The sequence below is a fragment of the Salmo salar genome, chromosome 20 (genome assembly GCF_965601325.2).
Source record: "Salmo salar chromosome 20, fSalSal1, whole genome shotgun sequence".
NCBI classification, from domain to species: Eukaryota; Metazoa; Chordata; class Actinopteri; order Salmoniformes; family Salmonidae; genus Salmo; species Salmo salar.
Window position 1 is genome coordinate 13,468,946 of NC_138310.1, and position 26,529 is coordinate 13,495,474.

A 26,529-nucleotide genomic window follows, 5' to 3' on the forward strand; every position below is an offset into this window, starting at 1 on the left:
TACTTTACAGTTGGGATGAGGTTTTAATGTTGCTGTGCTGTGCCTTTTTTTCTCCACACATAGTGTTGTGTTCCTTCCTTCCAAACAACTCAACTTTAGTTTCATCTGTCCACAGACTATTTTGCCAGTAGCGCTGTGGAACATCCAGGTGCACTTTTGCAAACTTCAGAAGTGCAGCAATGTTTTTTTTGGACCGCAGTGGCTTCTTCTGTGATGTACTCCCATGAACACCATTCTTATTTTGTGTTTTACATATCGTAGACTCGTCAGAGATGTTAGCATGTTCCAGAGATTTCTGTAAGTCTTTAGCTGATACTCTAGGATTCTTGTTAACGTCATTGAGCATTCTGCGCTGTGCTCTTGCAGTCATCTTTGCAGGACGGCCACTCCTACGGAGAGTAGCAACTGTGCTGAACATTCTCCATTTATAGACAATTTGTCTTACCGTGGACTGATGAACATCAAGGCTTTTAGAGATACTTTTATAACCCTTTCCAGCTTTATGCAAGTCCACAATACTTAATCTTGGGTCTTCTGAGATCTCTTTTGTTCGAGGCATGGTTCAGATCAGCCAATTCTTCGTGTGAATAGTAAATCAAATTTTGTGAGTGTTTTTTATAGGGCATGGCAGCTCTAACCAACATATCCAATCTCATTGATTGGATTCCAGATCAGCTGACTCCTGACTCCAATTAGCTTTTGGAGAAGTCATTAGCCTAGGGGTTAACATACAGTTGAAGTCGGAATTTGCATACACTTAGGTTGGAGTCATTAAAACTCGTTTTTCAACCACTCCACACATTTCTTGTTAACAAACTATAGTTTTGGCAAGTTGGTTAGGACATCTACTTTGTGCATGACACAAGTAATTTTTCCCACAATTGTTTACAGACAGATTATTTCACTGTATCACAATTCCAGTGGGTCAGAAGTTTACATACACTAAGTTGACTGTGCCTTTAAACAGCTTGGAACATTCCAGAAAATTATGTCATGGCTTTAGAAGCTTCTGATAAGCTAATTGACACAATTTGAGTCAATTGGTGGTGTACCTGTGGATGCATTAAGGCCTACCTTCAAACTCAGTGCTTCTTTGCTTGACATCAAGGGGAAATCAAAAGAAACCAGCCAAGACTTCAGAAAACAAATGTAGAACGCCACAAGTCTGGTTCATCCTTGGGAGCAATTTCCAAACGCCTGAACCTGAACGCCACATTCATCTGTACAAACAATAGTACGCAAGTATTAAAACCATGGGATCATGCAGCCGTCATACCGCTCAGGAAGGAGACGCGTTCTGTCTCCTAGAGATGAACGTACTTTGGTGCGAAAAGTGCAAATCAATTCCAGAACAACAGCAAATTACCTTGTGAAGATGCTGGAGGAAACAGGTACAAAAGTATCTATATCCACAGTAAAACGAGTCCTATATCGACATAACCTGAAAGGCCGCTCAGCATTGAAGAAGCCACTGCTCCAAAACCGCCATAAAAAAAGCCAGACTATGGTTTGCAACTGCACATGAGGACAAAGATCGTACTTTTTGGAGAAATGTCCTCTGGTCTGATGAAACAAAAATAGAACTGTTTGGCCATAATGACCATCGTTATGTTTGGAGGAAAAAGGGGGAGGCTTGCAAGCCAAAGAACACCATCCCAACCACGAAGTATGGGGGGGGGGCAGCATCATGTTGTGGGGGTGCTTTGCTGCATGAGGGACTGGTGCACTTCACAAAATAGATGGCATCATGAGGCAGGACAATTATGTGGATATATTGAAGCAACATCTCAAGACATCAGTCAGGAAGCTAAAGCTTGGTCGCAAATGGGTCTTCCAAATGGCAATGACCCCAAGCATACTTCCAAAGTTGTGGAAAAATGGCTTAAGGACAACAAACCCAAGGTATTGGAGTGGCCATCAAAGCCCTGACCTCAATCCCGTAGAAAATTTGTGGGCAGAACTGAAAAAGTGTGTGCGAGCAAGGAGGCCTACAAACCTGACTCAGTTACACCAGCTCTGTCAGGAGGAATGGGCCAAAATTCACCCAACTTATTGTGGGAAGCTTGTGGAAGGCTACCCGAAACGTTTGACCCAAGTTAAACAATTTAAAGGCAATGCTACCAAATACTAATTGAGTGTACGTAAATTTCTGACCCACTGGGAATGTCATGAAAGAAAAGCTGAAATTAATCACTCCACTATTATTCGGAAATTTCACATTCTTAAAATAAAGTGGTGATCCTAATTGACCTAAGACAGGGAATGTTAACTAGGATTAAATGTCAGGAATTGTGAAAAACTGAGTTTAAATGTATTTGGCTAAGGTGTATGTAAACTTCCGACTTCAACTGTACTTTTTCCAACCTACACTGTGAATGTTTAAATTATGTATTCAATATAGACAAGAAAAATACAATAATTTGTGTGTTATTAGTTGAAGCACACTATGTTTGCCTATTGTTGTGACTTAGATGAAGATCAGATCAAATTTGATAACCAGTTTATGCTGAAATCCAGGTAATTCCAAAGGGTTCACATACTTTTTCTTGCCACTTTACATGCCCGTCTGTGTGGAAATGTTCTGCCTACTGTAAATACCTATCTGACTGCAACATGTAACATGTTGGTCCCATGTTTCATGAGCTGAAATAAAATTTCACAGATATGTTTCATATGCACAAGAAGCTTATTTCTCAAAAATGTCAACTAATTTGCTTACATCCCTGTTAGTGAGCATTTCTACTTTGCCAAGATAATCCATCCACCTGACAGGTGTGGCATATCAAGAAGCTTATTAAACAGCATGATCATCATTACACAAGTGCACCTTATGTTGGGGACAATAAAAGGCCACTATAAAACGTGCAGTTTTTCACACAACACAATGCCACTAATGTCTCAAGTTGAAGGACGTGCAATTGCATGCTGACTGCAGGAATGTGCACCAGAGCTGTTGCCAGATAATTTAAATGTTACTTTCTCTACCATAAGCCGCCTCCGTAATTTTAGATGATTTGGCAATACGTCCAACCGGCCTCACAACCGCAGACCATGTGTAACCACGCCAGCCCAGGACCTCCACATCCGGCTTCTTAACCTGCGAGATGTTCTCAGACGAGCCACCTGGACAGTTGATGAAATTGTGGGTTTGCACAACCGAAGAAGTTCTGCACAAATTGTCAGAAACTGTCTCAGGGAAACTCATCTGCATGCTCGTCAAGCTCACCAGGGTCTTGACCTGACTGCAATTCGGCGTCGTAACCGACTTCATCGAAGGTGAGCATTTGCCCACTGAACACTGGCATGCTGGAGAAGTGTGGTCTTCAAGGATGAATCCCGGTTTCAACTGTACCGGGCAAATAGCAGGCAGCGTGTATGGGGTAATATGAGCAAGTGGTTTACTGACGTCAACGTTGTGAACAGAGTGCCCCATGGTGACGGTGGGGTTATGTATGGGCAGGGATAAGCTACGGACAACGAACCCAATTGCATTTTATCAAAGGAAATTTGAATGCACATTAGAAACTGTGACGAGATCCTGAGCCCCATTGTTGTGCCGTTCATCTGCCGCCATCACCTCATGTTTCAGCATGATAATGCACAGCCCCATGTCGCAAGGATCTGTTCACAATTCCTGTAAGCTGAAAATGTACCATTTCTTCCATGGCCTGCATACTCACCAGACATGTTACCCATTGAGCATGTTTGGGATGCTCTGTGTGGTACACAATCAACAGCCTGCTCAACTCTATGCGAAGGAGAAGTATCACGCAGCATGAGGCAAATGGTGGTCACACCCTTACTTTTTTTTAAGGGATCTGTGACCACAGATGCATATCTGTATTTCCAGTCATGTTTAAGCCATAGATTAGGGCCCCATTTTATTTATTTCAATTGACTGATTTCCTTATATGAAACTGTAACTCAGTAAAATCTTTGAAATTGTTGCATGTTGCATTTATATTTTAGTTCAGGAAGCAACCAGAAGACATTTCTTACTGGTTGTAAATCTGACCAGTTAATAATCAAAATACGAAATATTTCCAAGACGTTAGGGAAAAATACATATTTGCTTGGTTGTAATCTTATGTCTTTATCAAAAGAAAACCAGTTTGCAACCAGAAAAGTATAGTTTTCCCCTGCTTGGAGGATAGAGTGGGAAAAGGAAACACTGAAGCAGTCCTTGTTGTCCTTGACAAGTTTTCTTGGGGGAAGGGGCATAGCTGTGCTGATTTCTCTGATTGAATTGTTTATTTACAATGATTTATTATTATCCGGGTGGATTGTCAGATCCCCTCTGTAATTTATGACAATGGCAAGGCCTCATATCATAATTCATGTAAAGTGATTGATTTTATGGAAATACTGCAGCAACAACCCACTGCTGGGTTATTCTTGAATTGCGTTGGCATTTGAGCCTCTTGGCTTTGCAACATGAAAGACAATTAAATTGACAAATAGTTAGACATCATACATGATTTTGTTCATAGGGAACTGTTTATTAATGATAAAACATAAATGCAAGACCTTTATACTGCAAATCTTTAAAGTACTACGGGCAAGCAAATTGGCTTGTCCCAGTGAGTTGTATTGACAGGTTTTGGGGAATTAAAGATAGCTTTCTATTATTTTGAATGCTAGAAAGTAAACAAAAAGTGTTTAAAATATTATATAGGTCATTAAAAACAAAGACTATTAAAATACCTGGACCCAGAGGTGACACCTGAACCATAACGTTGCAAATGAAATGCTTCGATTTGGCTGTCATGCTCAGCCACTACAAACAAGCATCACTTGGGCTCTCTTGTGTATTGCTGCTCTGCTAAAAATACCCTCTGCTGGTCACACAGAGAAAGAACAGCGCCACTGGGGGGTGTGTGTGTGTGTGTGTGTGTGTGTGTGTGTGTGTGTGTGTGTGTGTGTGTGTGTGTGTGTGTGTGTGTGTGTGTGTGTGTGTGTGTGTGTGTGTGTGTGTGTGTGTGTGTGTGTGTGCACATGTGTCTCTGTCAAGTGTTATTGTTACTATAAGGTAAGCAAGATGACCGATCATCTCTCCCCAACGGCAGGAGGAGGGTCACAACATGCCATCACTGGTACATCACTCAGTTTAATTTAATTATGGTAGTACTCCTATCTGTGCACTTGCCCAGGGACAGCCAGCCATGCACTCCAAAAACCCAGATTAAAGTACTACAGGCAAGCAAATGGATGACTCATTTACAAGCTACGATCTCCAAATGTTAATGTCAGCAGCTTTAAGTGTAGGCTTAACCCCTACCCCTGTCTGGGCAATACTAGGCTGTGTAAATACAAAACATCTGATTTAACTTACTTTGATACAGAGTGACTCATTTGACTTTACTCTTATTGGTGATAAATGATTGTTTGAACTTTCTCCCTTTTACACTTACAGTAGACTACATAGTCTTTCCTCAAACAATTTTTTTTTGTCTAGCTCCTCTCATGCCTATAGGCCTACTGCATTGTTCCTGAGCCTAAACGTGCATTAAGAACTCAGGCTGCCTCATGTGGCCAAGTGCACTAAAAAAACGTTGGAAGTATCAGATGAGGTTTACAATTAATTTATCTTCCCTGTTGCAATGAATCTCAGCAATTGCCATACTTAAAGGGGAAGTTCCGTATTTTACAACACGTATTGTTAGACGGTCCCTCACGCTGAAAGTAGTCTTTGGGCCCAGACTAACTGTAATCCATGGTTCGGTTTTCTTTAAACAGCCCGTAGAAACTTCAGCTAACTTTAGCCACCACTAGCTAAAAATCAATGGGAGTAGTAAAGACGTGCGGCATGGCCAAATCAACTCAATCATTTAGCTTGATGTTACTTAAAGGTGATATGGCAACAAAATAAATTAACAGCTACCACATGACTCTACCACTCCCATAGATCTTTAGGTAGCAGTGGCTAAGGTAGCTGACGTTAGTTGTGGCAAAGTTAGGCTATCCAAAGTCAAACTATATCTGGAGATCGTTAGGGACCGTCAATAAATTACGCTAAGGAAATAACTGCAGTTTGCATTAGAAAATAAATAGCTCCCCCTTATGTTATGTAATATTGATCAGGGACCCTAAAAAAATAACATACCATTTCAAATTGTATCAAATTTTATTTGTCACATGTGCCGAATACAACAGGTGTAGAGTATGGTGAAGTTATTAATTACACTTTGAATGGTGCATCAATACACCCAGTCACTGCATATATACAGCCGTCCTTCCTAACTCAGTTGCCGGAGGGGAAGGAAATCGCTCAGGGATTCCACCATGTAGCCAATGGTGACTTTAAAACAGTTACAGAGTTTAATGGCTGTGATTGGAGGAAACTGAGGATGGTTCAACAACATTGTAGTTACTCAACAATATTAACCTAACTGACAGAGTGAAAAGAAGGAAGAAGAAGAACAAATATTCCAAAGCATACATTCTGTTTGCAACAAGGCGCTAAAGTAATACTGCAAAAAATGTGGCAAAGCAATTCACTTTTTGTCCTGAATACAAAGGTGTTATGTTTGGGGCAAATCCAGTCATTACTGAGTACCACTCTTCATACTTTCAAGTATACTGGTGTCTGCATCATGTTATGGGTATGCTTGTAATTGTTAAGGACTGGGGAGTTTTTCCAGGATAAAAAATAAACAGAATTGAGCTAAGCACAGGCAAAATCCTAGAGGAAAACCTGGTTCAATCTGCTTTCCACCAGACACTGGGAGATGAATTCACCTTTCAGCAGGACAATAACCTAAAACATAAGGCCAAATCTACCCCGGAATTGCTTACCAAGAAGACAGTGAATGTTCCTGAGACTTGAAAATGGTTGTCTATCAATGACAAATTTTACAGAGCTTGAAGAATTTGGAAAATAATAAAAATTGGCAAATATTGTACAATCCAGGTGTGCAAAGCTCTTAGAGTCTTATCCAGAAAGACTCACAGCAGTAATAGCTGCCAAAGGTGATTAACATGTATTGACTCATGAGTTTGAATACTTATGTAAATGCGCTATTTCTTTATTTTATTTACAATAAATGTGATTATTAATTTCTTTACTTGTTAAGTTATATGGTATGTTCAACTTCGAAATCAATGGTTTTAGTTTGGAATACATTTTAAACTGAGTCTCAGCGTAATCCCGTTACCATCGAATTGTCCATATCAAGAGACCAGACATGCAGAAACCAAGCAGGCACACAAATTACAATGACCAGAGGCTCATGCAATTAATAAAATGAGTGCAAACGGGTTACGGTTACCGACAAAAGCTTTCATTGCACTTTTCCATCAGAAATACAGGACTTTATCCATGTCAAACAATATCAAAATATACAAATGGTGGCTAACATTTCAAAAAGTGGTTTTAATTAGGGTTGCAAAGGGAGGGTATATTCCTGGAAATGTTCAAAATGTACCAGTAAACTACCAAGGATTTGATGTAATCTATCACAAAACATCTAGTGGCCCTTTTGGGAACTTGAGATTATCACAGGTGTCTGTAATAATCTCTGGCCCTCCATGTGGCTTTATCACGTCAAATATATTGAATAAAATGAAAATAGAATGACAACGCTGTAAACATTATCCTAAATAACTTCAGCTTTAGTGAATACCATTGTGTTTCATCATGAACTATGGTCTATATGTATTCGTTGTCAATGTTCGTTCTGGGGTCAAACTGGTGGCAGTTGTGAAAAAGTCACTGGAGAGTTAATTGAAATAATGCCATTATTGATTAGATGCTTTTTTCATTAATTAGGCAATTCTCTCTTGAACCATATGGTCTATCTACTAGAAGCTAATAGACAACATAGACACAGATATAAATGATTCTATTTCTTTAATATTCAAGTATAAATTACCAAGGTTACGATAGATTGCCATATATTTTCTATTAATTACCAAATGTACTGAAGATTCCGGTAACATTGGTAAATTACCAGTAGCTTTGCGACCCTAGTTTTAATAACTCAAAATAGACCCAGGTAGTCAACAGTCTGAAGTCAACTTCACACAGTCAACTGTTGCTTCTTTTACCGTTCTCATTCAAATAATTAAATGAGTCATTCAAAGCTGCGGCTCCAGATAGCAGGCGTTTGTGTTACACTTTCTGTTACTATGTTGCTTGTAAGGTCCCAAGTGAGTCTGTTTTTGTCCAGTTAGACGTGGCAAATGTTCTAAATGTTTGAGATCATTCGTAAAATGGAGATACTTTTTTCACTCGTTTGGTTGATTATAACGTTACTGAATCTCTCCATTGGCCTTCATGAACTCTTGCCACTCCCAAACAAACAAAACAATACTCACTGGAGTTCCTGCTGCAATGGGATCGCCCGGCTTCGGTGGATAAATCCCTTAACAAGTCTGTGGACTCTCTTCTGAAACACATGAAAGTGTTGGCAATCGATGAATAGATTAATGCTCTGAACCGTGGAAAGGATGGCCGTTGTTCGCGAACGGGGGAGGAGAGGTGGCGTTCGACTACGGATTAAACATCAGCAGCAGGCGACGCATCCCCTTACCTTATATTATCCTGGCGAATGTGCAATCCTTGAGGAATAAAACAGACGAATTGCAGGCAAAGGTCAATCATCTTCAAGAGTGCTGAGTCGCCTGTTTTATGGCTTTTAATGAGTCTTGGCTGACTGACTCGTCTTTGGAGATAAAATGATTCGGGTGTCTGTTCCGACCGGACCGGTACAGCAGTTCGACTGGGGAAATCACGGGGGCAGAGTCTGCTTGTGCATAAATCACCGATGGTGCAACAATGTAACTGTCATGAGAGACTATGTCTACCTGATATTGAGCTGCTGTCACCTTTCTGTCTCCCAAGAGAGTTTCCCCAAATATTTATCATGGTCGTTTACGTTCACCGTAAGGCCAATGCGAAGAATGCTGCTAATCTTATTTATACTGTGACACAAAATGCAATCTGTGTCTCCTGATGCCCCCAATATTATTTTAGGACATTTTAATTCACTGTAACATGAAGAAAACTCAGAATAACACCTATTAATATGTCACCTTCCCAACACACCTCAACAAGACCCTGGGCCTATGTTATGGCTCCATCAGAGGGGCCTACAAGTCTACAGCGAGAGCTCATCTGACCACAACACAGTGCATCTTCTGCCTCTCTACAGGAATGTGCTGAAGAGTGAGAAAGCACAAAAGCTGTAAGTGAAGGTTTGGACCAATGAAAGCAATCTGGAGTAGCAGCAATCTGAGGGCTGCCTGGAATGGAATGAGAACTGTGGTTGGGCTACAAGACAAGGGAAACAAGATGATACAGGTTGATGGTTTTAACTCAAACAAAGGACTGGCTGATGAGCTAATCTCAGATCTGACAATCAGAACTTTAGTGGAGGAATTACTGAGATGCGTATGAGGACAATCCTCACACTCTCTGTCCCTCTCTTTGTATTGGCCAAAGAGAAGCTAGCGAGCGACTGGGAAGCCTGTCCCCCTATCCTGTGGTAGCACTTGGACCGACTCAGCCAGCCCGCCTCATCCAGCATCTTAATAAAATACACCTGATAACAGGGAGATAATCCCAGGTCCTGAGGCAATACAACAGACATACTGCTTTGTCATATTGATAAATATCGTTGTAGGGAACAATGAGCACTGTTCTGAGATTAAACCAGATATGTCCAGTGTGAAGGAAACATGAGCAAGTTGGGCATGGGGGTACAAACATAGAGAGGAAAGGCCAGAAACTCTCGCAAGGGTGTCCAGAGTGGCCCGATTCAATGGACTCTGAGTGGCTACTGCTGCCTCATGTATAACTAATTTTTTCAAATGAAACCATGTGTTGATGTTACTGATATGAGTTTTTGAGATTGGCTCTTTATGCGAGTCCAGTTTTTTTTTCATCTAGAGAAAATCATTTGATTTGCCAAAATGTCTCAAGTGTCAAGACTATTGTAAAGTGGTTGTTCCACTGGATATCATAAGGTGAATGCACCAATTTGTAAGTCGCTCTGGATAAGAGCGTCTGCTAAATGACTTAAATGTAAATGTAAATGTAAACTATGAATAGCACCTCGTGCTCAAAGCAATAGTACTTAGGCTAAACAAGAGCCCAACACTTGGTGAGGTCCTCATTTAGGTTTTAGAGCTCTGGGTTTGTAGCTGGCAGGGAACATGAAATCCTATCTGGCCACTAAGCCCTTGAGTCTTTCATTCATTGACTTTAGGGAATTTATACTTACATTTAAAAAAAGTTATTAATATTTAGTATTCATTTAATATGTGTACATGAGTTTCTAGTAGAAAGACCACATGTCAAACTCATTACACAGAGGGCTAAGTGTCTGTGGGTTTTCACTCCATCCTTGTACTCGATTGATTAATTAAGATGACTAATTAGTAAGTAACTCTCCTCAAAACAAAAACCCGCAGACACTAGGCTCTCCGTGGAATGAGTTTGACACCCCTGAAATAGACCATATGGTTCAAGAGAAAATAGCCTAATTAATGAAAGAAATCAACAATGGCATTATTTTCAATTAACTCCAACTCTTCCAACTATTGACTTTTTTCACAACTGCCACCACCAAAAGGTTGCTGGATCGAATCCCCGAGCTAACAAGGTAAAAATCTGTCGTTCTGCCCCTGAGCAAGGCAGTTAACCCACTGTTCCCCGGGCGCTGAAGACGTGGATGTCGATTAAGGCAGCCCCCTTTCTGATTCAGAGGGGTTGGGTTAAATGTGGAAGACACATTTCAGTTGAAGGCATTCAGTTGTACAAGTGACTAGGTATCCCTCTTTCCCAGTTTGATGCCAAAACATTAACATATTGACATAGTTTGTAAAAAAAAAAAAGACCTTTTCATGCTGAAACCCTCATATGAAACACCAATGGTATTCTCTAAGTTGGTTTATTTTGAGGATAATGTTTTGTCATTTTATTCAATATATTTTACATGTGATATACCCTCCCTTCGCAACCCTAGGTAAGGTTGACTACCGGTATACAGAAATATCAAAATATCATTCAGTATGTCATACATTTTTGGGGAGTGCAAGCTTATCTTCCACATATCATTGGTACCTGACACTACTGGAATACACTGCTAATTTGTTTAGACAAAGGTCAAGGATTAACCTGTGCAGACTTGAAGGTCTCCTTCAGCTTTGGTGCAGCGCCTGGTGTGCACCATTTCCCTCAAGTGGTCCCCTGATTCAATATCTATTGGATTTCAAAAAGTCTAATATTTCAACTTTCTAATGCCAGCTTGCTGCAGCCCAACAGCTAAAGCATAGCGACGGTTAGAGGACGCAATATGTCTGTGAGCGCACGGGCAGCGCCATTGAGGCCATCTCAATTTTGAAGAGGTCCATTTTCTTCTACTACTTCTATGAGTTAGTAAACAAACTGAAAGGCTGCATACTGCCACCTGGAGTGTGTTGTTTGAACAGGTATAAAGCCTAGGTTGGTGATTTACTGCCCTCTGGAGGGTGTTGTTTGAACAGGTATAAAGCCTAGGTTGGTGATTTACTGCCCTCTGGAGGGTGTTGTTTGAACAGGTATAAAGCCTAGGTTGGTGATTTACTGCCCCCTGGAGGGTGTTGTTTGAACAGGTATAAAGCCTAGGTTGGTGATTTACTGCCCCCTGGAGGGTGTTGTTTGAACAGGTATAAAGCCTATGTTGGTGATTTACTGCCCCCTGGAGGGTGTTGTTTGAACAGGTATAAAGCCTAGGTTGGTGATTTACTGCCCCCTGGAGGGTGTTGTTTGAACAGGTATAAAGCCTAGGTTGGTGATTTACTGCCCTCTGGAGGGTGTTGTTTGAACAGGTATAAAGCCTAGGTTGGTGATTTACTGCCCCCTGGAGGGTGTTGTTTGAACAGGTATAAAGCCTAGGTTGGTGATTTACTGCCACCTGCAGTTATGGAACGTTTGCTCATGAGTCTAATTAATTGGCTAATGACCTGGATGGAATTATGTGAACCTTAACCCATAAGAAGACCTATCCAGTTGACTACTTCAAAATGATGTGTCCTCAATGACGATGCCCATGCTAAAACAGGGTTTTGGGCACTTGGGTTCTGTATCTATCTCTATGGGCTAAAGGCAATATTGGTTGCGCACTACTGGCAGCCGGTGAGCAAGAGATACATTGTGCTAGAATCAAGTCAGTCTCTTTTCTACTTATGTTTCAGGTCAGGAACGGGTAGACACAGTACACAGCAGGAGAAAGAGAGACCTAGTAGTTAAACTGTATAAATGTTTTTCTTCAAAAAGTGTTCTCCTTTAGATTGTTGCTTATTGGGGTTTTGGGAGCCTTCACAAAATTACTGATAATCTCCCTCATAGCAAAACAACAATTGAAACAATGCTAACCTATTATGGGTGACAAGATGGGGTGTACGCTAAGTATACAGACTAATTGATGAACTTCATATAGGTCATTTATTAAAGCTTTGAGTACACGGCACCAACATGAACAAACATTTGACTTAGCAGCATGTCGTCATAACTAAAACGGAGTATTTGAGTGGGCTTATTTCTGCAAACTGTACAGCCGCTGCTGGTTCAGAGACTGAGAAATATAGGCCCTTGTGTTTGCCAATGTTAAACATCCATTCAATTCCTATGTTAAACAAAACATGGTTCTCCCAAGCTTAGATAAACACCACTCAAGTACTAGACATGCCATAGCTAATCTGAAACCATCTTGACCGCAAAGCAGAGGGGGGAAATACTTAGCAACTAATTCAGGGTGTTCATTGAATGGCTAAGGGAAACAGAATCCCCTCGGAATAATGACCACTATGTCTTAAACACTTTGTAAAATGTATTTTGTAATAGTGCAACCATAAATAATTATTCTATGATAGATACATATACAGTATGTACCAGTGGAGGCTGCAAAGGGGAGGACGGCTCATAATAATGGCTGGAACGTAGCGAATGGAATTGCAGCAAAGACATGGAATCCATGTTTGATGAATTTGATACCATTCCACTGATACCGCTCCAGTCATTACCACAAGCCCGTTCTCCCCAATTAAGGTGCCACCAACCTCCCGTGGTATGTAGTCTTACTATGCAGGAGAATTCAACTTTCTTTTTTTTTACACCACTTCTGAAATTAGAAGATGAATATATGAGGAAATAAGTAGATGAAAAGGGTACTTATAAACCATGCTAACTGAAATCAGGCTAACTGAACAAGGATGAACGGAAGGTTACTTCATGCTAGCGCAATCGTGAAGATCAGCATTCTCAAGCCTGGCCCAGATGTACACATTCAGGTGATCATCTTCCAATAAGAGAGCTGATACAAGGTAACCCAGCATAGATACAAATTGACATTTAGGACAAGGTTGAAGAAATGCTATGTAAGGCCCACTGTAACGTATAAGGCAGTGGCTGCTAGTGGAAGGAGAAATGGGGAGGGGGCAGGGGAGTCCGTCCTCCCCACTTCTCCTTCCGCCAGCCTCCACTGGTGTAAGGGAATGACTAAAGAGGGAGGGAGCAGACACGGAGGGCTTCGTGAGGGAGAAGTGAGCAGCCTGGTCCTAGATGTCGGAGCCCATCTCTGCACACTGCTTGTCTGATATGTGTGAGGCAAGAGACTCGATGATGTCCAGCAGCAGCAGCTGGCTGAGGGACCTCAGGTTGGGGAGCTTGGACACCTTCAGGAGGGAGGGGGAGGGGGGAAGGAAAGAAGCAACAAATTAAAGAAAACTGTCATGATCAAACAAAGACTCAGGAAGAGCAAAGTTGTCGAGCAAAGCCAAAAGAGGGAGTGAAAAAAAATAGCGGCTCAAAACAGAGAAGTGCAAAACTGAAAACCCTGACGAGTAAGACATTACCAAGACAACTGCGGGCCGCATGAAATCGGCATGCGGGCCGCATCTGGCTCGAGGGTGGCAAGTTTGAGACCCCTGGCGTAAAAAAAGAGGAACGTAGTATTTCGCTTGGTTAGTTAAGACAAAAAGATATTCCCAAATGGCACTGTAAGGAGAGCCGACAAGCGTGAAGGATAAGGTGCTTGGACTGCGTGCTTGGCTGTAAAATGTCTCTTCTCTAACCACTGTGTAGAGAGGAAGACTGGGGTAATCCATTTGGGAACGGGGGGGGGGGGGATTCCCCACAGAGTTTCCCCTCAGGGGCTTAGCTTAGCTGTGGAGTGGGAGGCAACACGCCCCCAGGGCTCCGGACACCAGTAGCCCACCCACCTTGATGAACTGGTGGACGATGATGTGCAGGCAGTGCTTCTTCATGTCCCAGGCCTGGGTCTTGTCCGCCGCCTCCAGGATCTGAAATGAAGGACACGGAACTGAAGGGGGATGAATGCGGCACACACTAACAGGATACAGCTACAGGCTAGATTGGAACACGTGAGCGGGGATTAACGTTGTGGGTGCAGTATACCTGGAGGACGTTCTCCACCGTCACATTCATCTCCAGGTTCTGCTTGCAGTAGGCCTGTAGCCTGTTGTTGGAGAAACCATAGTAATATGGCGCTGCGAACAGGTAGCTGTTATCAAGAGTCAAGGCCGTCATTGCACACAAACATCAGTACCGTTAAGTGATAGTGTTGCCACTTTTAATGACACAATATGCGTGTAGCATTGTACAAATTGGCTCCCCCATAGTATTGGACACTATAACAAATGAATGCGGAAGATGCTGGCCACGTATGGGCCGAGTGGGGAGGATACAGAGAGTCTTCCGGAGGCATGTTAACGTCGCCGTAGTAGATATAGCGGAGCATGGACTCGAAGGCCTGCTTGCTGGGCACCATCTCCCCGATGGAGATGTTCACCTGGCCGTCCTCGGGCATGAAGGAACGGAACATCGCCTCAAAGTAGCTGTCCAGAGAAAAGAGACACATCAGCCCCATATAGAAGCCTGCACACATACAAACGAATGCACACGCAGTCAGGGAAAGTAACTCAACACAAATAATCAATGGGATTCAGTGGGATTCAAATAGACCTGGGTCGTGTTCAGTAGGGCACGAGACGTTACCGCAACAGTTTTGCAATGGGGGGAAAAATAATCAGTTAGGACATCCATGTCAAAACGTTTCTCCCCACTGATCACAGCCCTGTACAGTGACAGTACCTTGAGCGGGCGGCTAGTATAGCTTTATGGGCGGGCCGCGGGTGTCCGTCCAATAGCAGGACGATGTCACAGAAGTCCAGGCCGCCGCCCTCCAAGTAGGCCTTCATGTCCTGCACCAGGGAGGTGCCGATGTCCACGGGCTGATCCGAGTACACCCTGGGGGGAGGCTGCTGCTTTCGCCGGACTATCTCCACGATCAGAGGGGTGGACAGGTGCTCAAACTCCTTGGTCATGATCACCTGGTTGAAGTGAGTCTCCTTCACCACAAAGTTAAGACAGTGCTCCTATGGTGGGACAGAAGAACAGGTCGTGTGAGCGATAGATTACTGACAGAATCATTCTTTTGCTAATGCTTGATTTTACAACCTGGAATTAGCAAAACCCTCTTTTACGGTCGTCCTACCTTGAGCTGATCGAGTTGCAGCTTGTTGGCTTGTTCGCACACGCTCAGAACGTTCTGGAGGTCCACCGACGCCTCGATGTACTGCACACACAGCTGCTCCAGCCGCGACAGCTTGAAGCTCAGAGCCAGCTTGTAGACATCCATGATTAGCAGAACATCCTGGACGTGACCTGAGGAGAGTCCAAGAAAACATCGACATTTTAGTAATTTGCAGAGGATCTTAAAAAGAGGTTCCGTATGCAGTATGTGTGAGGGTAAATATTTCACTAATCCCAAATCGATCCCCTAGCTCTTACCCCCTGTGCACTCCTGTTGACCTGAGAGGAGTTGCTGGGTTCAAGCAATATGGTAATTTCTCCACCTTGCCTTCTGATAGGGGTGCCCTGGGGGCTGGGAGCTAAGGGTTGATTTGGTTATGAATAGGTATGAGGAAGCGGTGGGTGAACTCTGACCTCTGCGCGGGTACTGGATCTTGTCTGTGTACAGGAACTGCATCAACACCTCGAAGGGCTGGGCCTCGGCCTCTCTGATGTGCACCTCCAGCATGGGTTGGTTCCCCGAAGCCCTGGTGCCCCCTGGGATATCCCTGGGACCTCCGGCCCCTGCTCCCTCCTCGCCCCCCTCCTCACTGTTCTCCTGTTGTTTAATCCTCTGCACACAGATATAGGACACTTACTACCAGTCACTACTTCACGGGCCAGTTTCCCAGACATATTAAGCCTAGTCCTGGACAAAAAAGCCCTTTCAATGAAGGTTCTCCATTGAAAAGGCTTTGTAGTCCAGAGCTAGGTTCAATCTGAGTCACAGGAATCAGCCCCATGTGTGTTACATTCAAATAATTAGGAAATGGTCGTCCCATTGGCTCAGTGAGTTAAGGGCATGGTGCTGGCCACACCAGCAATGTGGGTTCAATTCTTGCATGGACCACATGATACTGAATAATGTTGACAGTTGTGTAAAGTGTGTGTGTGCTCGACCATGTCATTATATAATGGTAGACTGACGACTAAAGCATGACGAAGGTGAGAAGAGGACCCAAGCGCTCTCCACTGACCTGTCTCTGTCTATCCCGGGCCTGCAGGATCTTCTTTCTCAGCCACTGGCATCTTGCAGTCACGATGGCAATATGACCAAGGACTCTCTCCTCCCTCTGCAGTCGGAGAAAGAAAAGGGAGTGAGAAAGAGAGGAGGTCAAAATAAAGAGGGAAAAAAAGAGAAAGGGAAGCAGAAAGCTGGACAATCACTTAAAAAGGCAGCTGATCCACCTTTGTCCTCTACGAGGCAGGGTCGTGTTCATTAGGGCATGCAACAGGAAACGTTTTAAAACGTTTCGCAAAGGAAGACGAAAATTAGCATTTCTTATTAGACAAGTCCTTGTTCCAGTCCGTTGTTTTTTTGTTGTTTTTTTGCATTTGCATTTGGTGCCTACATACAAATCATTAAAATCCAGACAGAAAATATTTACACAAGAAGCAACCTAATATCACATGGTCAACCTCTCAGTCCTTTAGTAAGTTCACCATTCTACCATTCTGTCTCCCAGCAGCACGTAGATAGCTGTGAGGACCCACCTCTCCCAGGATGAACTCCACATCGCAAAACTGACGGTTCTCAAACAGCTTGCCATAGTCCTCGTGGAGCGTGCACTTTGGGTAGCAAGAAAACTGACGGAAAAGAATAACAAAAGTTCATAAGGGTTAATATGGGTAGTGAGTGACTAAATAGTCCTATTTAACCCATTTAATTTTCTTCAATCAATACTTCGATTGTTCCCATCATGCAGAGCAACACAGTGACACGTAGGGTAGCTGATTGTGTGTTTTGACCTTAAAAATGTTTTTCAACTCCCACAGACGCCCACCTGGAATCTGTACATCTCCCCGCTGCGCACATTATTGTCCACCGTTCCCCCAAAAATGTACATGGCATCCTGGATCACAGCGGCCGCATGGAAAAGTCTTCCACTGGGCATCTAGAGGGAGAGACAGGATGGGCGAGAAAGAGGGAGTGATTAGGACAGCATGGACAAACGAGACCCCCACTGGTTTAGCTGAAGATCCCTTCAAAATGACTAGAAAGAGAGGAAAGCGGATGAGGTCAGTTCGTGGTACAAGAGGCAAGAGATGCAATGGCTTTTTTCTCCTCAGCCATGTTTTAGAAATCCCCTAGGTCGTGTTCATTAGGCACCAAACAGAAGAAAACTAAATGAAACAAGGAGGGACTACCTGACCTGAACATTTTTATTTTCCTTTGCACAACGTTTTAAAGCGTTTTTGTGACTATGTGCCCTAATGAATATGACCCAGCAGTTAGTGGCTCATACCGCATAGACACAGGTCTATAGGCAAAGGAAGATCCAAGGTGGACAATCAATTAGTCTATGGGGTTTTTGGCCATAACTTATTATTTTGCTCCCCAATTATGCGCATGCCTAACCAGTGGCTTGTTGAGCTATTACATTCTGACTGTATACACAATGATGTTCTTAAAGCTGCACTCCGTAGATTCTTTTTTATTTCCTCTGGAGCTTGTTTGTTTCTGTTTTTGAGTACTCAGAAGGGAGGGTATGTGCGAGGAGGAGAAGAAGAACCACCCAGATTGGCTTAAATCAAACAGAGGTTGTTTTTTGTGTTTGTTTTGAGCTGCAACTGTATGGAGAAGAAAAGCTACGGGAGCTTACAAGACGAGAGAGAGCAAACAGAAAGAGACATTTTCTATTTGATTAAAGATATTTTACCAGGATTGACCCTTGAGATGAGGTCATCTCGTTTCCAAGGGGATCCTGGAAAAGGTAGAGAGCAGTGGGACTTCAAAACATATACATGTAAATCAATGGCACAAACGTAATGGATGGTATGCAAAAATATGCACATATCTTAATGGAAAACTCCACCCAAAAACTATCTTTTGGTATTTGTTTAATTCGTGCATTGTTGATATAGTACCAAAATGTTTTGTATGTCAGCAATCAAGTTTTCAAGATATATAACTTTTAATATAGAAATACAGCCGGTATGATGCATTTTGCACAATATGATGTTGCGTTTTGCGTCATACAGGCTGTATTTCTGTATTTTGATATATAACCAACTATAGAAAACTTGATTGCTGACGTACAAAACATTTTGTCGACTATATCAACAATGAACTAATGAAACAAATACCAAAAGATCATTTTTGGGGTGGAATTTTCCATAATCTGAAGTTATGTCAGCAACTCTGATACACTCCCACAGTGATTTATTGAGACGCACACAAAGTTGTATGTTAGGTGTGCGTCTCAATAAATCACTGTGGGAGCTTATTAAAGTTGCCGTCTTTTTTCCCTGCTTGCTATGCAACTCATCTCTCTAATGTTCTGTAGTATTGGCAGCCCGATCAATACAGACACATGGGTACCTCTGACATCAAATTAGGGCTACGTCCAAAAATATGACAATCCACCCGACAATGCAAACATGCCACATTTTCACTTCTTTTCGGGTATAGAGAATACATTACAACCCCTAGGCACTTCTGGACATCTGAGATTATTTGATAGGTTTAAGCAATATAGAGAAAATTCCACCTAGCCCCTATCAGAGAGCAAGGTGGAACTAATCCCAAATTGCTTACACCAATCATATTCTCTACAACTGCACGGGGGTAGGGGCTAGGAGTGGATTTGGGAATGGGTTTAAGACTAATCAGTACTAATAACTAGGGGCCCTACTCGGTGACCAGTGGACACCCGCTGAGCACATACCTCGCTGTCCAGGCTGGGCTGGATCACCTCCCAGGTCTGGGAGTCCACGTCGTAGGAGTGCAGCTCGTTGGGCAGCGTGTTGTCGGCCGCGCCTCCAAACACGTACAGGTGACGGTCGAAGGCCACCATGGTGTGGCCATAGCGCCTCTGGGGGGGCGGGGGGGAGCCCCGCAGCAGGTGTTCAGTCGGGATGCGCGTCCACCTGGGCGAGACCGCGGGAGGATCGACAAGACAGAATCTCGGTCATCTGACCCTCGGACATCATCAGCACAAGCTCTCCCCTCGTAGTGTCATTAAATGCCTCTCTTTTGTGTCTACTCGTTCAGAATGGCTTTATTAACGTTCAGTCTGATCTGGCTTACTCACATGTGGCCCTTGAACTCAAACTGGAAGAGGTTGTTGGTGATCTTGGCTCCACTCTGGCCGGAGAACACAAACATCTTGTCCCTGCACACGGCTACAGGGAAGTTGCAGCAGGAGGGAGGGATCTCACCGCTCTGTTCAATCTGAGACACCACAAAAACAGAAATGACATCAGCATTTGCTTTCCTACGCATTTTTTTGTTGTTGCCATGTACAGTGCCTTCGCAACATAATCAGACCCCTTGACCTTTTCCACATTTTGTACCGTTAGTCTTATTCTAAAATGGATTATATATTTTTTTTAAATCCTCACACACAATATCCCATAAAGACAAAGCGAAAACAGGTTATTTGACATTTTTGCAAATTTATTACAAATAAAAACAGAAATACCTCATTTACATAAGTATTCAGACCCTTTGCTATGAGACTTGACATTGAGTTCAGGTGCATCCTGTTTCCATTGATTATCCTGGAGATGTTTCTACAACATGATTGCAGTCCACCTGTGGTAAATTAAATTGGACATGATTTGGAAAGGTACATGCCTGTCTATATAAAGGTCCCACAGTTGACAGTGCATGACAGAGCAAAAACCAAGCCATGAGGTCGAAGAAATTGTCCATAGAGCGCCGAGATAGGATTGTGTGGAGGCACAGATCTCGGGAAGGGTACCAAACATTTTCTGCAGTATTGAAGATCCCCAAGAACACAGTGGCCGCCATCATTCTTAAATGGAAGAAATTTAGAACCACCATGACTCTTCCTGGAGCTGGCCGCCCGGCCAAACAGAGGAATCGGGGGAAAGGGACCTTGGTCAGTGAGGTGACTAAGAACCCGAAGGTCACTCTGACAGAGCTCTAGAGTTCCTCTATGGAGATGTGAGAACCTTCCAGAAGGACAACCATCTCTGCAGCACTCTATCAGGCCTTTATGGTAGAGTGGCCAGACGGAAGCCACTCCTCAGTGAAAGGCACATGACAGCCCACTTGGAGTTTGCCAAAAGGCACCTAAAGATTCTCAGAACATGAGAAACAAGATTATAGGGTCTGATGAAACCAAGATTGAACTCTCTGGTCTGAATGCCAAGCGTCACGTCTGGAGGAAACCTGGCACCATCCCTACGGTGAAGCATTGTGGTGGCAGCATCATGTTATGGGGATGTTTTTCAGCGGAAGGGACTGGGACACTGGTTAGGATCGTGGCAAAGATGAATGGAGCAAAGTACAAAGAGATCCTTGATGAAAACCTACTCCAGAGCGCTCAGGACCTCAGATTGGGGCGACGGTTCACCTTCCAACAGGACAACGACCCTAAGCACACAGCCAAGACAACGCAGGAGTAGTTCCGGGACAAGTCTCTGGATGTCCTTGAGTTGCCCAGCCAGAGTCTGGAACTGAACCCGATCTAACATCTCTGGAGAGACCTGAAAATAGCTGTGCAGCAACGCTCCCCATCCAACCTGACAGAGCTTGAGAGGATCTGCAGAGAATGGGAGAAACTCCCCAAATACAGGTGTGCCAAGCATCATACCCAAGAGTCTATGCTGTAATCGCTGCCAAAGGTGCTTCAACAAAGTACTGATAAAGGGTGTGAATACTAATATAAATGTGATAATTTATAAATAAAAATAAACTATCCAGAATTTCTAAAAACCTGTTTTTGCTTTGTCATTATGGGGTATTGTGTGTAGATTGAGGGGAAAAAAATGTTTTAATCAATTTTAGAGTAAGGCTGTAATGTAACAAAATGTGGAAAAAGTCAAGGGGTCTGAATACTTTCCAAAGGCACTGTATGTATATGCATTATGTGTGGTTGGTTGCGTTTCTATAATCTTGAGTGTGCTTGAAGATTCTCCTGTGAGTGTGTCCCTTTGCTAAGAGAAGGTTCTGCATAATGACCTCCTCCCAACAGGCATGCTCTCGGTCCTGAAGACTGATGGTCCACATGTCATTTAACCTGCAGGTAGGGAAAACCATGAAATCAGTTATCTTTTTATGTAAATATCAGGACATTATCAATAAATATGACAATTGTCAAACAAACCTACCTGGCATTTCCATCGTAGCCAGCAAATATCCATAGCTTATCACTGTACACTGTGGCACCATGTGCTGACCTGGCCACAGGCAAACTGAAATATAAACAAAGACATGATTACACCACTGCTTGAAGCAATATGACGGACTAAGAGGTGATATATTTTGGTAAGCACATGTATATATTGTACTTCCCTATATCATAAATTACCTGCCCTCCACTTTCCACTCCGTCCACTGTCCTGTTGCAAACTTGTACTCAAAAAGGTCATTTTTGTTTTTAAGATTGGAGTTTGAGTAGATATCGCCAGTGTAGCCCCCTGAAAGGTTAAAATACAAGATTAAGGCCATTGTGGACCACATGTAAAGTTAGACGAACACAAACTGGCAGGCAGTGAAGAAAAACTCACCAAACACAAACATGCTGCTGCCATACACCACGGCAGAATGGTGATACCTGGGTGCAGGTGGCGTGCCGGTGGTGAAGGCTCTGGAACACATTCAGTTTGTCAGCCCTCAGTTCAAATATGATGGATCTTATAGAACAGTATCGTCAGTGTCATGTACAATGCCATCAGAAAGTATTCATACCCCTTGACGTATTCCACATTTGTTGTGTTACAGCCTGAATTCAAAATGGATTAAATATCCCCCCCCCCCCCATCTACACACAATACCCTACAACGGCAAAGTCAAAACATGTTTTTAGAAATGTTTGCAAATGTTGTGAAAATGAAATACAGAAATCTAATTTACCTAAGTATTCACATGCCTGAGTCAATACTTTGTAGCAGCACCATTGGCAGCGATTACAGCAGTGAGTCTTTCTGGGCAAGTCTCTAAAGGTGCGTTGCACCAACATGGAATAATTCTTAAACTGGGTTAAATCAAGGTTTATCTATTAATCTTATTGCACCAAATTTGAAAACTAGTTTTAAATTAAATCATTCCTGTAATCTAAGTTTAGTTTTCACTTTAAACCAAGACTCATTTTTAGCCTGTTGCTCAAAGAATTTTTGTAAAAATATAAACTTAGATTGAAGATTAATTCTAAACTACCACTTGAGGTGGTTTAACTGATAGAATGGCAGCATATCTCCTGTGGAGAGACCAAAACAAGAGAGACTAATTAGAGACAGGTTGAATCCTGTTGAGTACACCTGGATTGTGCAACATTTGCCCATTATTCTTTTCAAAATTCTTCAAGCTCTGTCAAATTGGTTGTTGATCATTGCTATACAACCATTTTCACATCTTGCCATAGATTTTCAACTAGATTTAAGTCAAAACTGTTACTCAGCCACTCAGGAACATTCACTGTCTTCTTGTGTTGTTTTGGATTTGCCCCAAACATAACACTTTGTATTCAGGACAAAACGTGAATTGCTTTGCCACATTCTTTGCAGTATTACTTTAGTGCCTTGTTCTAAACAGAATGCATGTTTTGAAATATTTGTATTCTGTACAGACTTCCTTCTTTTCACTCTGTCAATTAGATTAGTATTTTGGAGTAGCTACATGGTTGTTGATCAATCCTCAGTTCTCTCCTGTCACAGCCATTAAACTCTGGAACTGTTTTAAAGTCCCCATTGGCCTCATGGTGAAATCCCTGAGCGGTTTCCTTCCCTTGAGTTAAGAAGGACACATGTTTATTTGTAGTGACTGGGTGTATTGATAAACCATCCGAAGTGTAATTAATAACTTCACCATGCTCAAATGGATATAAAAACTAAAAAAATCCATAGGTGCACTTTGCGATGCATTTGAAAAGGTCCCTGGTCTTTGTGGTTGAATCTGTGTTTGAAATTCACTGCTCAACTGAGGGACCTTAAAAATAATTGTATGTGTAAGGTACAGAGATGAGAGTCATTTAAAAATTATGTTAAAACACTATTATTGCACAAGAGTGAGTCCATGCAACTTTTATTGGTCACATACCTGTGTTTAGCAGATGTTATTGCAGGTGTAGCGAAACGCTTGTAAAAATGTCCCGGCTGTATGTAGTAACACAAATCATTTTCTGGGCTAATAATGTGAGAAATAATACATAAAAAAAAAAAAATACTGCAAAGTTTCCTAAGAGCTAGAAGCAAGGCAGCCCTCTCTGTCGGCACCATCCCCCTATGTGACTTGTTAAGCAAATGTTGACTGCTGAACTTATTTAGGCTTGCCATAACGAAGGGGTTGAATGCTTATTGACTCGAGACATTTAAGCTTTTCATTTTAAATAATTTGAGAAAAAAAATCTAAAAACATAAAACCACTTTGACAATATATATATATATATATATATATATATAAATGCCATTTAGCAGACGCTTTTATCCAAAACGACATACAGTCGTGCGTGCATACATTGTGTGCAGGCCATTGACAAAAACATCTCTTAGGCTGTAACAACAAAATGTGGAGGGGTGTGAATACTTTCAGAAGGCACGGTATATTTAAAGGAATTGATGAAGGTGATTCTTACCGGCACCATGAGCAGTCTTTCACATCGAAGCGCAACAAGTCATTCAGCATGTTTTTCCTGTCGGAAGTTAATAGGGGCTTAATTAGATCACTGAGGATTTCCACACGACCCCAACATTGCAATGAAACCATGATATGAGACATGAATATGTGACTCAAACATGTCTTACCCATTATCTCCCCCGAATACATATATGGCATCCCTGTATGCCACAACGGTGTGCTTGCTGCGTCTGCAGAATTGAAAATGTTTTACATATGGAACTATCACAATGGTCACACCAGCAATCACAAGGAATAGCCTAACAACATTGTCGTCAGCACCGCACTAGCTACAAAGAAATATGTAATGACATTAGCTGTCAACTCACCTGGCACCGACAAACTCATCACACGGTGGGAGCCTTCTCCAGCGATGGACAGTCTCGAATGGGCCGAAATTAAGTGTCAAATATTCCACACTGTCCGAGCAGCTATGGTCGAAATCAACACTTGGTGCAACTTTGGTGGATTTACAAGACATTGTTACATGACCATCACATCCAACCAATCTCTTCTTAGCTGTCCATAGCAAGACCGTGCCCTCTAGGTCAAAAGCCACCCACCCTGGGATTATGCTGATACAGTTACTAGATGAATTTGCAGATACACTGTTTGTCATTCAGTTAGCTAAGCTTTCCTTTCATTTTAAAATCGTCCTTTTTACTGGCGAAAGGGCAACCAAGAATAGGCGATGTAACTTAGCTAACGTTACCCTAACCGGCTAGCTAGCTAAGCTAGCTAGTTAACGGCCACTGAATAGCCAGCAACCTACAAATAAATACATCGGGATGATAAATCTTTAATATGTTCCCCTCTATCTAAAAAAAAAAAAAAAAAAAAAGAATACTCCTACAATGTATATACCATTAATATCTATCTTACCAAAAAGTGGCATTTACTAGCTACAACAATCGTAATGTTTTTCTTGCAGCAAAACAAAAAGTGTCACAAATCGCCCACGCCCCTGAAATTGTTGCTGGAAGTTGTAGTTTATACAATAGAGTTTCTTATACTTCCCAATTTATCTTGAAATGTATTAGAACATCATTTCCCATGAACAACAGAGTCTCATCCATTGGCTCTCAATGGGGAATATTTAGCCAATCACAGTAAGAAAGTGAGTTGCTCGCTTGTCTCTTTGCTTTATCCGCACGTCATCATGTGTGGTAGAAAATGAAACGTTTTTTTCCCCAAGTACTGCACTGTACATACAGTACGTTCCTCTGGTCTATGCCTTCAGAAAGTATTCCTACCCCTTGACTTAATCCACATTTTGTTGTGTTACAGCCTGATTTCAAAACTGATTAAATATGTTTTTCTCACCCATCTACACACAATACCTCATAAAGACAAAAACATGTTGTTTTTTAAAATTTTTGCAAATGTATTTAAAATGAACATAAATATCTAATTTATATAAGTATTCACCCACCTGAGTCAATACATGTTAGTATCACCTATGGCAGTGATTACAGCTAAGAGCTTTGCACACCTGGGTTGTACAATATTTGTACTTTTGTTTTTCAAGCTCTGTCAAGTTGGTTGTTGACCATTGCTAAACAGCTATTCTCTTGTCTTTCCATAGATTTTCAAGCTGATTTAAGTTAAAACTTTAACTAGGCCACTCAGGAACATTCAATATCTTCTTGGTAAGCAACTCCAGTGTATATTTGGCCTTGGGTTTTAGGTTATTGTCCTGCTGAAAGGTGAATTTGTCTCTCAGTGTCTGTTGGAAAGCAGACTGAACCAGGTTCTCCTCTAGGATTTTGCATGTGCTTATCTTTATTCAATTTTTTTAATCCTATAAAACTCCCTCGTCATTAACGATTGCAAGCATACCCATAACATGATGCGGCCACCACCATGCTTGAAAATTCGAAGAGTGGTACTCAATGATGTGTTGTGTTGGATTTAACCCAAACATAACAATTTGTATTCATGACATAAAGTACATTTCTTTAGCCTTATGGTGAAATCCATGAGAGGTATTCTTCCTCTCTGACAACTGAGTTAGGAAGGACGTCTGTATCTGTGTAGTGACTGGGTGTATTGATACACCATCCATAGTGTAATTAATAACTTCACCATGCTCACCATTGGCTTCTGAGTGGAGCCTAGTTAAATAATAAAAAAAGATATATTTAATGTCAGATTATTTTTATTTTTACCCATCTACCAATGGGTGCCCTTCTTTGTGAGGCATTGGAAAACCTTCCTGGTCTTTGTGGTTGATTCAGGTGTTTGAAATTCACTGCTCAACTGAGGGACCTTACAGATAATTGTATGTGTGGGGTACAGAGATGAGGTAGTCATTCAAAAATCATGTTAAACACTATTATTGCACACAGAGCGAGTCCATGCAGTTTCTTAA

The 26,529-nt window shown here is 42.1% G+C and overlaps 2 protein-coding genes across 5 annotated transcripts in view; both read right to left on the minus strand.

The window, feature by feature from the left end:
* Positions 1–8,827, minus strand: part of aifm3 (AIF family member 3) — a 52,060-nt gene extending 43,233 nt beyond the window's left edge. For 2 of the 4 annotated variants that reach the window (XR_014381807.1, XM_082966198.1), the window contains exon 1: positions 8,317–8,543. The gene's annotated coding sequence lies outside the window, so the exon portion shown is untranslated. Of the gene's footprint in view, positions 1–8,316 lie in introns of all 4 variants that reach the window. The other 2 variants (XM_014160802.3, XM_045702961.2) reach the window with 2 other exon arrangements.
* Positions 8,828–12,408: 3,581 nt separating this feature from the next.
* lztr1 (leucine zipper like post translational regulator 1) lies at positions 12,409–25,107 on the minus strand. Its single transcript, XM_014160799.3, has 20 exons — positions 24,488–25,107; positions 24,287–24,349; positions 24,118–24,174; positions 22,055–22,134; positions 21,856–21,964; positions 21,656–21,739; positions 21,507–21,564; positions 19,609–19,748; positions 19,243–19,444; positions 18,235–18,279; positions 17,359–17,469; positions 17,069–17,161; positions 16,552–16,647; positions 15,950–16,148; positions 15,498–15,667; positions 15,095–15,378; positions 14,689–14,838; positions 14,399–14,504; positions 14,203–14,283; positions 12,409–13,656 (listed from the first exon to the last, which is right to left on the minus strand). Exons 1-20 carry the CDS (start codon positions 24,775–24,777, stop codon positions 13,540–13,542), a joined length of 2,535 nt encoding a protein of 844 aa, XP_014016274.3. The 5' UTR covers positions 24,778–25,107; the 3' UTR covers positions 12,409–13,539.
* Between the last annotated feature and the right edge of the window lie 1,422 nt (positions 25,108–26,529).

Coding starts and splice junctions, on each gene's coding strand:
- lztr1 (XM_014160799.3), bottom strand. CDS start 24,777: ATGACAAACAGTGTATCTGCAAATTCATCTAGTAACTGTATCAGCATA. Junction 21,565..21,655: donor GGCTACGATGGAAATGCCAG/GTAGGTTTGTTT, acceptor CCCTACCTGCAG/GTTAAATGACATGTGGACCA. Junction 16,149..16,551: donor CCCGGGATAGACAGAGACAG/GTCAGTGGAGAG, acceptor ATCTGTGTGCAG/AGGATTAAACAACAGGAGAA.